General features: G+C 41.8%; 1 protein-coding gene across 3 annotated transcripts in view; it reads right to left on the bottom strand.

Moving 5' to 3' along the window:
• Positions 1-15,438, bottom strand: part of LOC140479548 (rab GTPase-activating protein 1-like) — a 506,221-nt gene that overhangs the window by 328,506 nt on the left and 162,277 nt on the right. For all 3 annotated transcript variants that reach the window (XM_072573350.1, XM_072573351.1, XM_072573352.1), the window contains one exon: positions 15,134-15,302. In XM_072573350.1, the coding sequence (XP_072429451.1) occupies positions 15,134-15,302 (169 nt within the window). The remainder of the gene's footprint in view (positions 1-15,133; positions 15,303-15,438) is intronic.

Below are 15,438 nucleotides of genomic sequence, written 5' to 3' on the forward strand. Positions count from 1 at the left end.
TTTTGGAATACTGCGTGCAATTCTGGTCTCCTTCCAATCAGAAAGATGTTGTGAAACTTGAAAAGGCTCAGAAAAGATTTACAAGGATGTTGCCAGGGTTGGAGGATTTGAGCTATCGGGAGAGGTTGAATAGACTGGGGCTGTTTTACCTGCAGCGCTGGAGACTGAGAAGTGACCTTACAGAGGTTTATAAAATCATGAGGGACATGGGTAGGATAAATAGACAAAGTCTTTTCCCTGGGGGAGGGGAGTCCAGAACTAGAGGGGCATAGGTTTAGGGCAAGAGGGAAAGATATAAAAAAGACCTACGGAGCAGCTTTTTCACTCAGAGGGTGGTACGTGTATGGAATGGGCTGCCAGAGGAAGTGGTGGAGGCTGGTACAATTGCAACATTTAAAAGGCATCTGGATGGATATATGAATAGGAAGGGTTTGGAGGGATAGGGGCCAGGTGCCAGCAGGTGGGACTAGATTGGGTTGGGATATCTGGTTGGCATGGACGGGTTGGACCGAAGGGTCTGTTTCCGTGCTGTACATCTCTATGACTATGATTTGCACAGACCCAGGCAAGAGGGAGTATTCCATCGCACTCCTGACTTATGCCTTGTAGAAGGTGGACAGGCTTTGGAGAGCCAAGGAGGTGAATACACTTGAGATGAAGGCCACACTGGGTGAGTGTCGCCTCAAGGATCCCTAGGAAAACTATAACTAATAAGAATCAAATTAAAACTATTGGCTGGTTGGAGTCATACCTGGCACATGCTATGGACCAGGCCAGAGCCCCACAAAACACTTCAATAAAGTAGCCCGGACCCGAACTTTGCTCGTTGTTTTAAGCAGATATATCGTGGATGCTGCAAGAGTGATGCAGCTGGCACAGTCACTTAGTTTTAGACAAAACAGAATTTATTTGCAAGATTATTGCGTAATGCGCAAACAAAAGCGCATGGAATATAGAATAACAACCTGTCTGAAAACCCAAAAGATTATCTCAACTTAATGATGCTGTTCCAAATTCCTGCAACAATCCCCATGAACACCCCTTGGCAAAAAAGGTAAAATCAAACACAGGGACTTACAGGGCAGCGAGAGATGCCAGACATTCAGCATGAAACACCTTCTTCCATGTAGTTGCTTCTTTGACCGGCAGCCTCAAAAAACTGACAAGCTGCTCTGACAAGAAACCAAACGAGACCAGAGAAAAGCTGGGCTGGGAGAACTGACAACTCCCCTTTCACTGTACAAGTGGGATTTTTAAAAATGTGAAAGCTTTTTGCCTGAGGCAGTATCTGTTAGCTATTATCAAATTGGCCCTCAAACCCCTCCAAACTAGACACCCTGGAACCGGTGTCTTTACGACAGCTCTGAAAAAAAAAGCCAATGTCAACACAACTTTATTAAAGGAGCAGCATTGTCACATATAAAGGAAGATGGTGTGGTTGTTGAAGGTCAGTCCTCTCAACTCCAGGACATAGAGTCATAGAGATATACAGCACGGAACAGACCCTTCAGTCCAACCTGTCCATGCTGACCAGATATCCCAACCCAATCTAGTCCCACCTGCCAGCACCCGGCCCACATCCCTCCAAACCCTCCCTATTCATATACCCATCCAAATGCCTCTTAATGTTGCAATTGTACCAGGTGGATCTCTGCAGGATGTTGCTCAGGATAGTGTCCTAGGTCCAATCATCTTCAGCTGCTTCCCTCCATCATAAGGTCAGAAGTGGGGATGTTCACCAACGACTGCACAATATACAGCACCATTCGTGACTCCATGTCTGAAAGTAGCAACATCTGAATGATATTCAGGCTTAGGCCAACAAATGGCAAGTAACATCCACACCACTCTCTAGGTGAGAATCCAACCATCACCCTTTTAGATTAGCATTTCTGTACCCCTGCTATCAACTCCATTGACCAGAAACTGAAGTGACTAGCCATACAGATACTGTGGCTGAAAGAGTAGGACAGAGGCTAGGTATCTTGCAGGAACAACTCACCCATGAACTCCCCAAAGCCTGTCTACCACCTACAAGGCAAAAGTCATGAGTGCTCCATCACAGTCCGCATTTGCCTGGACGAGTACAGCTCCAAAAATGGTCAGGAAGATTAACACAAGCCAGGACAAAAGCAGTCTGCTGATTGGCACTGCGCCCACAAGCATCCACTCCCTCCACCACTGATGCCATAGCGCAGAAGTGTACTGCAGAAATTCACCAAAGCTCCTTTGACAATACCTTCCAAACCCACATCTAGAAGAATAAGGGCAGCAGCTACATGGGACCACCACCACTTGCAAGTTCCTCTCCAAGCCACTCACCTGACTTGAAGTAGATCGCCAGTCCTTCAGTATCATTGGATCAAAATCCGGGAATTTCCTCACTAACAGCGTTGTAGGTCAACCTACATCACAGGAACTGCAACAGTTCAAGAAGGCAGCTCACTGCCTTCACCAAGAAAATTAAGTAAAAGCTATAAATGCCAGCTTAGCTGGAAACATGCATATTCCACGCATGAAAGAAAAGACCAAATTGGGAAGATGGTCAATACCAGCAATACTGCAACAAATTACAAAAGGGCATGAATAAACCTTTTGGATTGTTACACAGCTGAGATATCAGGCCCGTTTTGAAACTTGGAAAAATCAAGTGGCTTACATTTTTAGTTGTACAAGGTAACATTGAAGCAGTGAGATTATCACTTTTGAGTTAAGCAAAAACTGACTGATGACAAACCTTGGATTGGTCCAGCTATAGTTTGTTACAGATTTGTAAGTGCAGAGCAGCTAAAGACATCCACAGTCAGCAAACAGAAGACATCTCTCTCTCGCTCTTCTATCAGTGAGTGAAAACACAAAAGATAACCAAGAAACTTAAAAGAAGGAACTCTAACAAACACCTAGGATCCCTGGATCAACTACAAGTAGAGAATGAGGTAAAAACAACGACTGCAGATGCTGGAAACCAGATTCTGGATTAGTGGTGCTGGAAGAGCCTGCTTTTGCCCGAAACGTCGATTTCGAAGCTACTTGGATGCTGCCTGAACTGCTGTGCTCTTCCAGCACCGGTCAGGTGAATTGGCCATGCTAAATTGCCCGTAGTGTTAGGTCAGGGGTAAAGGTAGGGGTATGGGTGGGTTGCGCTTCGGCGGGGCGGTGTGGACTTGTTGGGCCGAAGGGCCTGTTTCCACACTGTAAGTAATCTAATCTAATCTAATCTAATCTAATCCAGATACAAGTAGAGAATGACCACTGTTTTACAGACAGCAGTGCTTCACCTTGTTGACATTAAAAGGGACTGAGAAAGACAATTTAACCCACCTCTGAGATCTGGACGTTTGATCTTTATAATTTTGTTTTTCTATCTATATTTTTCCACCCAAACTTGTGGCAAATCATCAGTCTTTGATCTGTCTAATTATGAATAAATGCACGTATTTGAGATTTCTGAAAGGATATCACTGAAGTTGCATATTAGAGATCCTTTCTTTTTCTCTGCCATTTGTTCAAGTAAAGCATGCTTACAATACATGGATATTTTCTCAGTTAGTAATGTAATCTGGCATGAATTGCTTTTGTCCTGAATAGCCCATCAGACAAACTGGTCAGTTCCTGGTTTAATTAAGATTTTACACATTTTGTGAAATAAAATTATTGTTTGCTATTTCCGGTTAAGAAATATCAACTTTGTAAGGATAATCCCAGAGATATGTGCGTTTGCACATCAGGAAAGGATTGACAAAATGCGCATGCACCCGTCAAAAGAAAAGGGTGGGGTGTGGCCTAATGGAGGCCTTTAAAACTACCAGACATTTTGACAGAATGGCTACAGAGAGAATATTTAGAGAACATCATTTAGAGAGACTGTAAATAAATAAATAGGGAATTCAAAAGAAACATCTTTCCCCAGACAGTGATCAGAACATGAAACTTGCTGCAAAAAGGGAGCATTTGAACTGAATAGCATAGACATATTTATAGGGAAACTAGGCAAACAAAAGGAAGAGATAGACAATGATAGCTAGAGAGAGGAGGCTCAAGTGTTACATGAGTGCAACATGGTCTAGGTGGGGCAAATGGAGTATCTGTGTGCCATACAGTCTAAGCGATCTTATGTAAATATCTAAGACTTATTTTTGGTAAGAAATAAGTAGAAATTACCATTTAAATCATAAGTTCATGAGGAAGTTAGTTGTGAAGCAATTCATCTAAAATAACAGGGTAATTCACCAACAGATATGCTATTCTTCTGATTTGCTGTGATTTCAGCGCTCAAACTAATTTAACAGTTATGTTTTGTCTTAAACCATTTTCATTCAAATACTCAAAGACACCTAATCTTCATGAAGTAATGGCTGCATTATCAAAAGCCTCATGCCTACATGGGCCAAATTAACTTGATTAACAGAAGGAAATGCCTAAAAGTCACTTTTCTGCTGTTAGGAGCTCTAACCTCACTTTACCTTCATTTTTTAAATAGTATTTTTGGGTGTTTTGGCTTTTCACCATCTTTGAATTCTGACTTTCTCCAGGTTCCTGCTTGCCAGGTTCGACACAGCAGTCATCATCACTAGGAGCTCAAAGTCAAAAGAATTCATTGACAAGCCAGCCTGATAACAACAGGGAGGTAGGAAGGTAGCAAGGTAGCAGGGGTGAGATTCACTGGCTAGAAAGCACCAGGACGGCTGAGTGCTCTGCTCACTGGTTCCAGTCAGCCAGGTAAGGCAGAGGGATGGTTAGACCTGCAACTCCAAATCACAAACAGCAATCAAACATTAGGAGTGGGGGATGATCATCATACTGCTCTGGCTGTGAAATGGACAAATTGTTCCAGCACGAGGAAAGCAGTATTTTTGTTAATTCCTTCATGGGATGTGGGTGGTGCTGGCTGGGCCAGGATCAATTGCCGATCCCTAATTGCCGAGAGGACAGTCAACCACATTGCTGTGGGTCCAGAGTCACTTATAGGCCAGACCACTTAAGGACAGCAGATTTCCTTCCCTAAAGGACAATAGTGAACCAGATGGGGTTTGCACAAACACTGACAGTGGTTACAGGTCATCATTAGGTTAATTCCAGATTTTAGTAAATTTCAACATCAAATCCATGGGTAAGATTTGAATCCACATTCCCAGAACATTACCCTGGTTCTGGATTACTGGTCCAGTTTTGGATGTAGCTTTGCTTACTGAGCTGAAAGGTTCACTTCCAGACGTTTTGTTACCTTACTAGGTAACATCTTCAGTGGACCTCATGCGAAATAATGCTGAAAATTCCTGCTTTCTATTTATATGTTTGGGTTTCTTTGGACAAACAGGTAGAAAACTAGCCACCAGGATACATGAACACCAACTAGCCACAAAAAGACATGACCCTCTCTCACTAGTATCCTCACATACGGATGAGGAAGGGCATCACTTCAACTGGGACAATACATCCATCCTAGGACAAGCCAAACAAAGACACACATGAGAATTCCTAGAAGCATGGCATTGCAACCAGAACTCTACGAATAAACACATTGAGTTAGACTCCATCTATCATCCCCTGAGAAAAGGAACACGAAGTGACTTCACCACAGGAAATAACATCACCACAGGAAATGACCTCACCAACTCAAAGAAACCCAAACATATAAATAGAAAGCAGGAATTTTCAGCATTGCTTCGAATAAGGTCCACTGAAGATGTTACCTAGTAAGGTAACGAAACGTCTGGAAATGAACCTTTCAGCTCAGCGAGCAAACCTACATCCAAAACCTCAACCTGAGCTACAAATCTTCTCAAAACTCATTACTAGCCCAGTGTCATTGCCACTATTTCATCACAAATTTGAAGATTAATTGAGATGCCAGAACGGAGGGAAATTCCAGCACCTCCTGCATCACAAGCAGTACTGTGAAGGCACTGATCTGATGGATTCAGACCTTCACACCTCCCTTCAGCCTGTTGGATTTCCTTGATAGGTGTGTGCTGAGAGATGGGGCAGGACAGATGCCTGGGGGGAGAAATGGCACATTGAGTGGAAGGAGAAGGAATGAAAGAGAGAGGACAGAAGTGAGAAATATCCAATCACAATGATCCAACCACCATGAAAATACTGCCAGGTTTAATTGTCCAGTCTGCCCATAAAGTTTGTAAGTTCTTTGCACAGTAATTATTTCTAATCAATATTTCCAAGGTTGGTGGGATTTGAACTGGCCCAGAGGTTGGGACATGACCACTGCACCAAAAGACTCTCCTTTAATATATGTATCTAATTCAAATTTTAGGTAGAACTTTCCAATTCTAACTGGCTAAAAACAGACGGCATTACTTTTGGCAAAATCTTGCCCCAGTTTGAATATGCTTACCCATGTGAAAATTATTGCTTGAGAGTTTTCAAAACTGCTTCTATCAAATCTGAACCACACTTGATATCAAGGTTTGGAACTGTGCAGTTCCTGTGCATTCCGTTGCCATGTGCAAAAAATCCCACTGAAGTACTGAGAACCTCATATTATAAATGAACCACTTGTTAACTTGCTCAATCAGATATTTATTTTTGTTATATAATGCAATAATACTTCTGTTTCTGCTTTTAGAGTAGGCAGCTGGATGAGGAGTTGAACATGAGATATACGTCAAATATTTCAGCAATGCAAGGACACATGGTAGTAATGTAAAGCTGCTGCCGTTGACTGAATCTGTTGCGGTACACTCAAAACAATAACCACCTTCAGCAGGTATGCATTCTGCTAACACCAGTTCCGATGTTCTTTCCTTCATTTCAGTCTTTGAGAAAGACACACAAATGGGACAACCTCTGACGTTGAATGACGTAACAGAGGACATCACTCCAAAAACCTTCTGCTCGTGCCAGAGTCAAATGCAGCAATTCAATAGGAATTCACGGAGATGAGAATTTTTGCCTTTCAGGAAGTGATGGACAGGATGCACTGTCATGGGGATAGTTTGTCTGCTTGTAGACTCAATAGATGGGATGCTCCGAATTACTTTGGGTTGCCACCCTGTCCATTGCCTCTGAAGAAAGACTTTCAAAACGATATTCCATAACATGCGTAAGTACTCCGGGGATCAATCCCAAATATGTTGGAAAACTGATGTGGGTAAACATGTTCCAATCCCAATGGCATATGGTATCAATTACAGGGCTCATGTTTTCCATCACAAGCTTCCACTGCAAAAGAAAAAGTATGTTCTTTATATCAGGGTCGATGTGAGCCTCAAAGTATTTACATTTGTTCCTGGAGTTTCGCAACTGAGCTGAAAATAAGGACTGTCAGATTCCAATGAGTATTCAATAGTTGTTTTTGACAGACTACTTCAGTAAGTGCCAGCAATCACTGGAATTCACGTTGACAAGAAAGTAAAGGAATTGCACACGAATGCCTGTTGAAATGAAGTTAGGGATTTCTGAGCATTCAAGAGCTGTAAAATAGCATGGGCTTGAGAAAGAAAAACCTCATTCAGCATTTATGTGTATCCCATTCTAACTTAATTGTCAGAATTTCTCAATCCACAGTCTTAACTTTAACACTCCACCAAAACCTCTCTTTCAAAGGCATTATCTAACAGATTCTCGGATGTAGCAATCAATAAATATCACAAAAGCCTTTTCTACTTCTGCTGCTGTTCACTTTTCCTATCCCTAATTTGGTTAGAGCATTAAAGGCCATATCTTTTCTCTTCTGGACTATGGACTAAAAATGAAGAAAATGGACATTGCTTTTAAAAGGACACCAAGTTCAAGGAATTGTTTGCAACTTTGGGAAAACAAGGGAAGCTGGCTGGTGCACATGAAACAATGTCACTTTTCTTGGCGACATCGAGAACAGACAAAGTGGAATCATTTGTTATGGGTTCAGGGGAGCTCAGCAAAACAACAAGCCTCTGACTTGACAAGCCGCAGTTTATCATAGACTCTGTGAAGCATGAAGAGAGAAGCAAGGAGACGTCCACAAGTTAGCTGCATTAATCTCTCTGCCCTTGATCAAAGTTGCTTCCCCCAATTCCTGTTTGAAGAACAGAAAAACTACATTTGGAGAAACCAAACAAAAACTAAATCCCAAGGATAACAAGAATGACCTTGGGTCCAATCAAGCAACCATTGAACTATAAATTCATTATGGCTATGCAGATATCAATGAGACAAGATGGAAGAACTGGGGATTGCATTTCTGGACTGCTGCTGGACTAGTGAAACAGAACTATATTGATCATGAGAGAATTTTTAAAAGGGGTAAGCTACATAAATTAGAAATCCTGTTCTCTTACTGTTCTTAAAGTTAAGAGTATTACAATAAATTGTTACAGAAGGAACCTGCTGAGGTTTGCTTTTATACCGATAGCAATCATAGAATCCCTACAGTGTGGAAGCAGGCCATGCATCCATACCGATACTGAAGAGCATCACGTTCAGACCCTCTGCCCTAACCCTGTAGCCCTGCGTTTCCCATGGCTAATCCACCTAGCCTGCATATCCTTGGACACTATGTGCTACTCAGCATGGTCAATCCACCTCGTCCACACAGCTTTGTGACTGTGGGAGGAAACCGGAGTACACAGAAGAAACCCATGCAGACATTGAGGGAATGCACAAACTCCATCCAGACAGTTGCCCTGACGTGGGAATCAAACCTGGGCCCCTGGTGCTGTGAGGCAGCAGTGCTAACCACTGAGCCACCGTGCCGTCCTCATCGGTTCAGAGGTAAACTGGGATTTTTGGTAGTCTCATTAAATCTTCATATTTGTGGCAACTCAGGGAACAGTGGGAAATTATTTCCAGTCATCATGGCAAGAGAATGTTAAATGAACTACAGTGGCTGAGTTACTGTGGGTTATCCTGTCACTCTCATCAGTATGAGATCTCAGCAAATTCCTCAATTCATAAATGTTATCACCCAAAACATCCACACCGGAGGTTCTGATGGATAATTCATCAGTTTGACTCACTTGGCCAGACTGCACCATAGCTCATGCAAACAAATTTCTCTCCCTCTTAAAAAATTCATTAACTGTTCCCAAGGTCGTGGACTAGAGATTCAAACAGTCTTTCAGGGTTTCTAAGTGGTTTCTCCCCTGGCCAGTTAAACTTACAGAGCAGACACAACCATTTCAAGAGACAAATTATGTTCATACTTTGCTTTAAGGCCTAGTATTCTCAACAACAAAATGATGACATAACTCACCAAATCAATCTTCTCCACAGTCTTAGCTTGCTGCCCATAATTGCATGGCTCTCTATCTCAGTTTACACAAAGAGTTGCTAGCTACTAGGCAGTTGAAAGCTTAGAATTTTATTTGTTCATGGGATGGGAGTGTCACTGGCTCGTCCAGCATACACTGACCATCCCCTAAATGCCTTGGAGGTGGTGGTGGTGAGGTGACTTTCTGAACCACTGCAGCCCATGTGGTGTAGGGAGATCCACAATGCTGTTAAAGAGGGAGTTGCAGGATTTTGAAACTGAAGTCTCGGCGATCTGTTTCTAAATCAGGTTGTTGAATGGCTTGGAGAGGAACTTGCAGTTGGTGTTGCTGTGCATCTTTCAAGGTGCTTTGTCCTTCAAGGGGGCAAGGGTAACGGATTTGGGAAGTGCTATCGAAGGAGTCTCGGTGAGGTGCTATAGTCCATCCTGCAGATGATGTCACTGTACATTAGTAAAAGGAGTTCATGCTGAGACTAGTGAATGGAACAGGAATATAGGGACAGGGGTTGGCCATTCAGCCCTCAAGTCTGTTCCACCATTCAATGAGATCATGGCTGATCAATGGCCTAACTCCTTCCATATACCTGCTTGTGGCCTATTTCCATGAATGCTTTTGTTTAAAAGAAAATCTATCTCAGATTTAAAATTAACAATTGATTCAGCATTCACTGCCATTTGTGGGAGGGATTCTAAACATCTACCACCCTTTCTGTGTACACATGCTTCCTAACCTCTCGCTTGAATGGTCTGGTCCTAATTCTCAGACACTGTCCCCAGTTCTAGAATCCCTGGCCACTGAAAATATTTTATCTTTATCTACCCTGTGAATATCATCTCAAAGACCTTGATTAGATTCTTCTTTAACCTTCTAAATTCTAGAGAAAACTGGCCTAACTGACATAACCTCTTCTCATAATCAGCCCCAAAATTACAGGTTCCTTCTTGTAAATCTATGTTGCATTCCCACCAAGACAAATATATCCTTTGCCAAGGTGTGGTGCCCAGATCTGCTCTGCTTACTCCAAGTGGGGTCGAACCAGGGTTTTGTATAGCTGCAGCATAACTTCTGCAACCTTACACTCCAGTCCTCCAGATATAAAGGCCAGCCTTGTAGGCTGTTATAATCCTGCACAGTGTCCAGCTTTTTGAGTATTGCTGGAGTGGCATTCATCTAGGTAAGTGGAAAAAAAAATTCATCATGCTTCTGTCTTGTGCTGTGTTGATGGTGAACAGGCTTTGGGGAGTCAGGAGGTGAGCTACTTGTTGCACAATTCCTAGCTTTTAACCTGCTCTTGTAGCCCAAGTATTTGTGTGATCAGTCCACTTCAGTTGCTGGTCTACAGTAATCACCAAAGTTGATGATAGTGGGGGTTCAATGATTGTAATGCTATTATTTTCTTACTGGTACTGATTTCCTTCAATTCCTCCCTCTCATTGGACCCTTTTGTGAACAAACTACGTGTTGAATTTTTCTCCTAGCTTTGTCCACATTACAATTTCCTTGGTTCTGACTGGAAGAGATTTACAACCCAAGGTTGTAAGGCCAATGCAGTTTACAGAAAAGGACATGGACAAGGACATGAGGGGATATGAACACTAAGAATTCTAAATCAAGGCACTGCTAAAACAGGCATTCATGCAGATTAGCAAACAGAGGTGACTGTTTGTAAGGGCTGATGAGAGTTGGGAAAGAGCAAGCATGTGCATGTGTTTAAATACTTAAGGTGGGAGGTTGGCCGTAGCAATTGGAACTCCCTCCTCGATCACATTGGAGGTCTTAAATGAAAGATGAACATTCAAAATGGTGGGCGGCACGGTGGCACAGTGGTTAGCACTGCTGCCTCACAGTGCCAGAGACCCGGGTTCATTTCCCGCCTCAGGCGACTGACTGTGTGGAGTTTGCACGTTCTCCCCGTGTCTGCGTGGGTTTCCTCCGGGTGCTCCGGTTTCCTCCCACAGTCCAAAGATGTGCAGGTCAGGTGAATTTGCCATGCTAAATTGCCCGTAGTGTTAGGTAAGGGGTTGATGTAGGGGTATGGGTGGGTTGCGCTTCAGCGGGGTGGTGTGGACTTGTTGGGCCAAAGGGCCTGTTTCCACACTGTAAGTAATCTAATCTAATCTAATCTAAATAATAAATTGGAGTTGAGGTTCAAGCAGAATTGGATTGCCATGGTTGATGTGAATGTGCTACCAGTGTATTTGGAATTCCCAACGTTACTGGTTTGCAGAAAGAAAAAGTCCACTGTCTGCCGACAGTAATGTGAGAGAACGGCACTGCAAGCTGGCAGGAGTAGGGCACAAGGTTGTGGAGAGTGGGAAGAGCTAAGTTCCAAAGATAATTCTCTTTTTGAAGAACTGCAGGTGACATTGCAGATATGCACCAGTGGCTACAGCGTACTGATTACATTCCATCCACTCCGGCGGTGACAGATCAGAGTCAGCATGTTCTTCCTACTTGAATTACCATGTAAATGAATATGCATTGCACTTCCCAAGTCTATTGAAAGAGGCAGAGTAATAATAGCAAGAAAAATTGTTCTTGCTTGTAAATTGCTTTGCTGAACAACTATGCTCTGGAGATTAAGTCAGGGATTTTTGTGATCAAAAAAACCAAAAAGCCAGCAAGAAATCTCAGAATAGACTGGCTTTCATTCTCATCATGAGTTAAGTAGTAGACTGTAACTTACAAGAAATTGCAGCATGTGGTAAAGGCTATGGAAGCATGTTGCATTTCTTGATTTGCAGCATATGCACAAATTAACAGAAGTAGGCCAGTCAGCCCATTGAGCCTGCACCTCCATTCAAAAGGCTCAAGGTTGATCTGTTTGTTTTTCAAATTCTACATCCACATCTATTCCCTAATAACTTCCAATTCCCTGGCCAAACAAGAAACGAATATTACCTTGACTGCACTGCCTTCTGAAGCAGGCTGCTCCAACATCACACAGAAACAAGTTCCCCTCATCTCTATCCTAAAATGGTGACTTAATTTTAAAACAGAGCTCGCTGCTGACTGTAAGAGCCCTTTTAAGAAGCCAGAAGCGGTGGAGGGGTTTGCACGATCTTAGATTTTACAACAACATCTGAAAAGACTAACAATTTTAAAAGTCTCTTGCTTATAAAGTTCATTCCATTGTATCTCCCTGTTACCCAACCTATTGTTCAATTACATAATGGAACCTCTTTTACATGTATAATTTCCCTCCTCTTCTGATAGATCATTCCAATCATTTATTTACCTGTGTGAAGAAAGTTTTCAATCCACTTTTCACTAACTTATTTTTCCTTGTTCTGTTAGTTTGACTTGGTCTCAAGCAAAACTCTAGCCTTAACTTATTGAGTCCATTTTGTATGCATCAGTCCCCAATCTTAACCTTGCCTTTTGACAAGAGAGCTTGATCCTTCCTTATCGCACTCTCAAATCCGACTGCCGTCCATAAACTTGGGATTTGTTAAACTTATACTACAATTCAATGCAAATCCCTCAACAATGGAGCATTGACCAGACTCACAAGACACAATTCCCATAAACTATTCACATCACTAATATCAAAAACTCTCTTTTTCCTACTACAAGTTGCAGCCTACAGTAAAAAAAAAGACATTCCTCTGTGAAATTCTGTTTTGTTTGCATAAAGGAAAATTGTTCTAATACAAGATTTCAGCATGGCATTATGCAATCAATAACTTTATTTTGAAGTACAATTTGCCAACACGCTAGTAACTTTGGTTCTCCCAACAATGATATTCAGATGCTGATTCATTATTCCCGATAAAAATAGCTCTTGCCTATGGTACAGGAAACAGCAGAATTCCACAGAGGAATGATTTTATAATGAGCTGTACAGGAATGTGACCAGGTAAGGAGACTAAATTGATATTCATGTGGACTAATTTAGCAGATGGGCACAGGAATGGCAGATGGATTTTTAATCAAGATAAACCTAAGGTAATGCATAATTGAACAGGTAACAAGATTGTGCACAATGAAACGGCTCATATCCTTGGATCTGCTCATCACACTGAGGGCTTATCATGACTGTATCATCGGAGCATTCCAATTCCATACCAGAATGACTACTTAATTAACGTGTTAAAAATAACAGACTAGGAAGAACCTCGAGGAGTCCCATGGTCAGAAAGGTTGTTGCGCTCACTGTGACTCAAGTGCACCTTAGCACATGCAAATGTCAAACTGATTAAATATAAATCGTAATATTTTCTCACTTGTGCTTTGTGTAGCTAAAAGACATTTTCAAGAATGACCCACATGAGGACACTGATCTCGGTTGGTCCACAATGGAGGTATCCTTTCAAAAAGGTTTGCCTTGACGATATACCAAGAGATTAAGCTGCCCATTACAATCAGAAATATTTTGAAAGGAATTAGTAAGGATGAAAGGAAGGAAAAGAAAGATCTTGCAATTCAATAACAACCTCTGTAATCTCAAGATGTTCCCTGAAGCAGCTTTGCAGCCATTTCATGCTTTATAAAAGAAGCCACTGTTATAACAATGCAGTCATTAACTGGTGCACACAGCCAGGTCCCACAGACACAATATGATAGTGAGCAGATAATCTGTTCGTCATCATGGTTGAACAAGAAATGATGGCTCAGACATCAGAAGTCGTCTCAGGTTCTTTTTTTCATATAATTTTAGATTTTATTCTTTATGAAGCATGTTTTTTGGTGGAGCCTACTGAGCTTTCTGATGTGGAGTGTGATACACCAAAAACATCAGCACAATCTCCTGAGTTAATTAGGCTAATTGAAATTCAGTTACTATAATCATCTGGATAAAGGGACAACAAAAACTGTACAGGAGTTTACTCAGGGTTTCTAAACTGGACTGTGATTCACTGAACTGATCACCACGAGTGCCTACATTGATTAGACCAATGAAGATAAAAGTAATTCCCAGATTAAATCTTTGCATCAGTTGAACAGCATTGTATTAGTTATTACTGTATTGTTCTTGGAGTAGAACCAAGTGCAAGAATGATTTAGGGAGCAAAGATCAATTTCAAAATTATTGAAATGCAGAAAGCTGGGAAAAGAGGAGATCATTTGCCCTGCTCAGTTAAGGGCTCTTTTCAATCGACATTTGAAGAAAGTGGAACACGTTTGAAGTCTTCTTTCAGATGGCCATGAAGAAAGATTAAAAAGGTGGTGGAATATTTGTTACAACAACATGGGATTGTGCAGCACTGTTGCTGCTGCAACAACCTGACCTTTCTGCGATGGGTACGGATAGTTCGGCTTTTTTTTTAAACTGGCCTGTACTGTCATGGGAGCAGCTTGCAGTGAACCACCACTGGATATCCATTCCAGTAAATGATGATTCCATAAAGCAATCCCTGACACCTTTCTGATCAACAGCACTCATAGCTCTCATTCAACGTTAAAAAAAACACCACCATAACTTGGTCAATTGGCCAGCTAGAGTAATTTAACAAACATCTAATGCAAGTCAGTAACCAAAGACGTAAAGCAATCACAACAAGTGAAGGAAACAAACCCTGTGCTTTTCCTCCCATTATACTGCCAACATACGCACAAGCATTAATTTCACAAGCACATATCATGCAAATGTAGAGATCATGCAATCAAACATTACATCTGGTACTTATTCTTATATTTAAAGATTAGAGACACAGTTATCCACATATAGTTCATGGCTAAAGTATTAGTCAACACTGCTCGAAGACAATATGATAGCTAGAATGAAAGCTGCATTTTTTTTTACACGTTAAATTCTGAGTGAAAGGGCAGGGATCTCTAACTTTCAATAGTCTCCAGCAGCATCCATACGAAAATATAGCACATGAATGCGTATCAGCTGTTTAATGGCTTGTGCAATGATTTTGTTGAAATAAACGAGTTCTGTTCAGGAACAGTATGTTTTTCTAAACCTTGTCACGTACCTTCATCATCCTTATCATCCTGAGGGGAGAGGGTCACACTGGCTTGCCTCCCATGGTACAGCATAAAGCCGGTTGCAGCAGGAGCAGTTCCATCTCTCTCAGACTGCTTTTGCAAGGACACCACTTCATACATCGTGTCACTAATACCTGCGTGATCTTTGCCTTCCGACTGAAAAAGAAAGAAAAATCTCTTGTGCTTTTGGACCAAAATGAACCATTTTTGAGGCCTGGAAATAAATGGAGCAAGTAAAATGCAACAATAATCACAGCGATCAGGACAGTGAATAGCTTGTGGCACTAAAAAA

This window comes from Chiloscyllium punctatum, chromosome 7 (genome assembly GCF_047496795.1).
Source record: "Chiloscyllium punctatum isolate Juve2018m chromosome 7, sChiPun1.3, whole genome shotgun sequence".
Taxonomy (NCBI): Eukaryota; Metazoa; Chordata; class Chondrichthyes; order Orectolobiformes; family Hemiscylliidae; genus Chiloscyllium; species Chiloscyllium punctatum.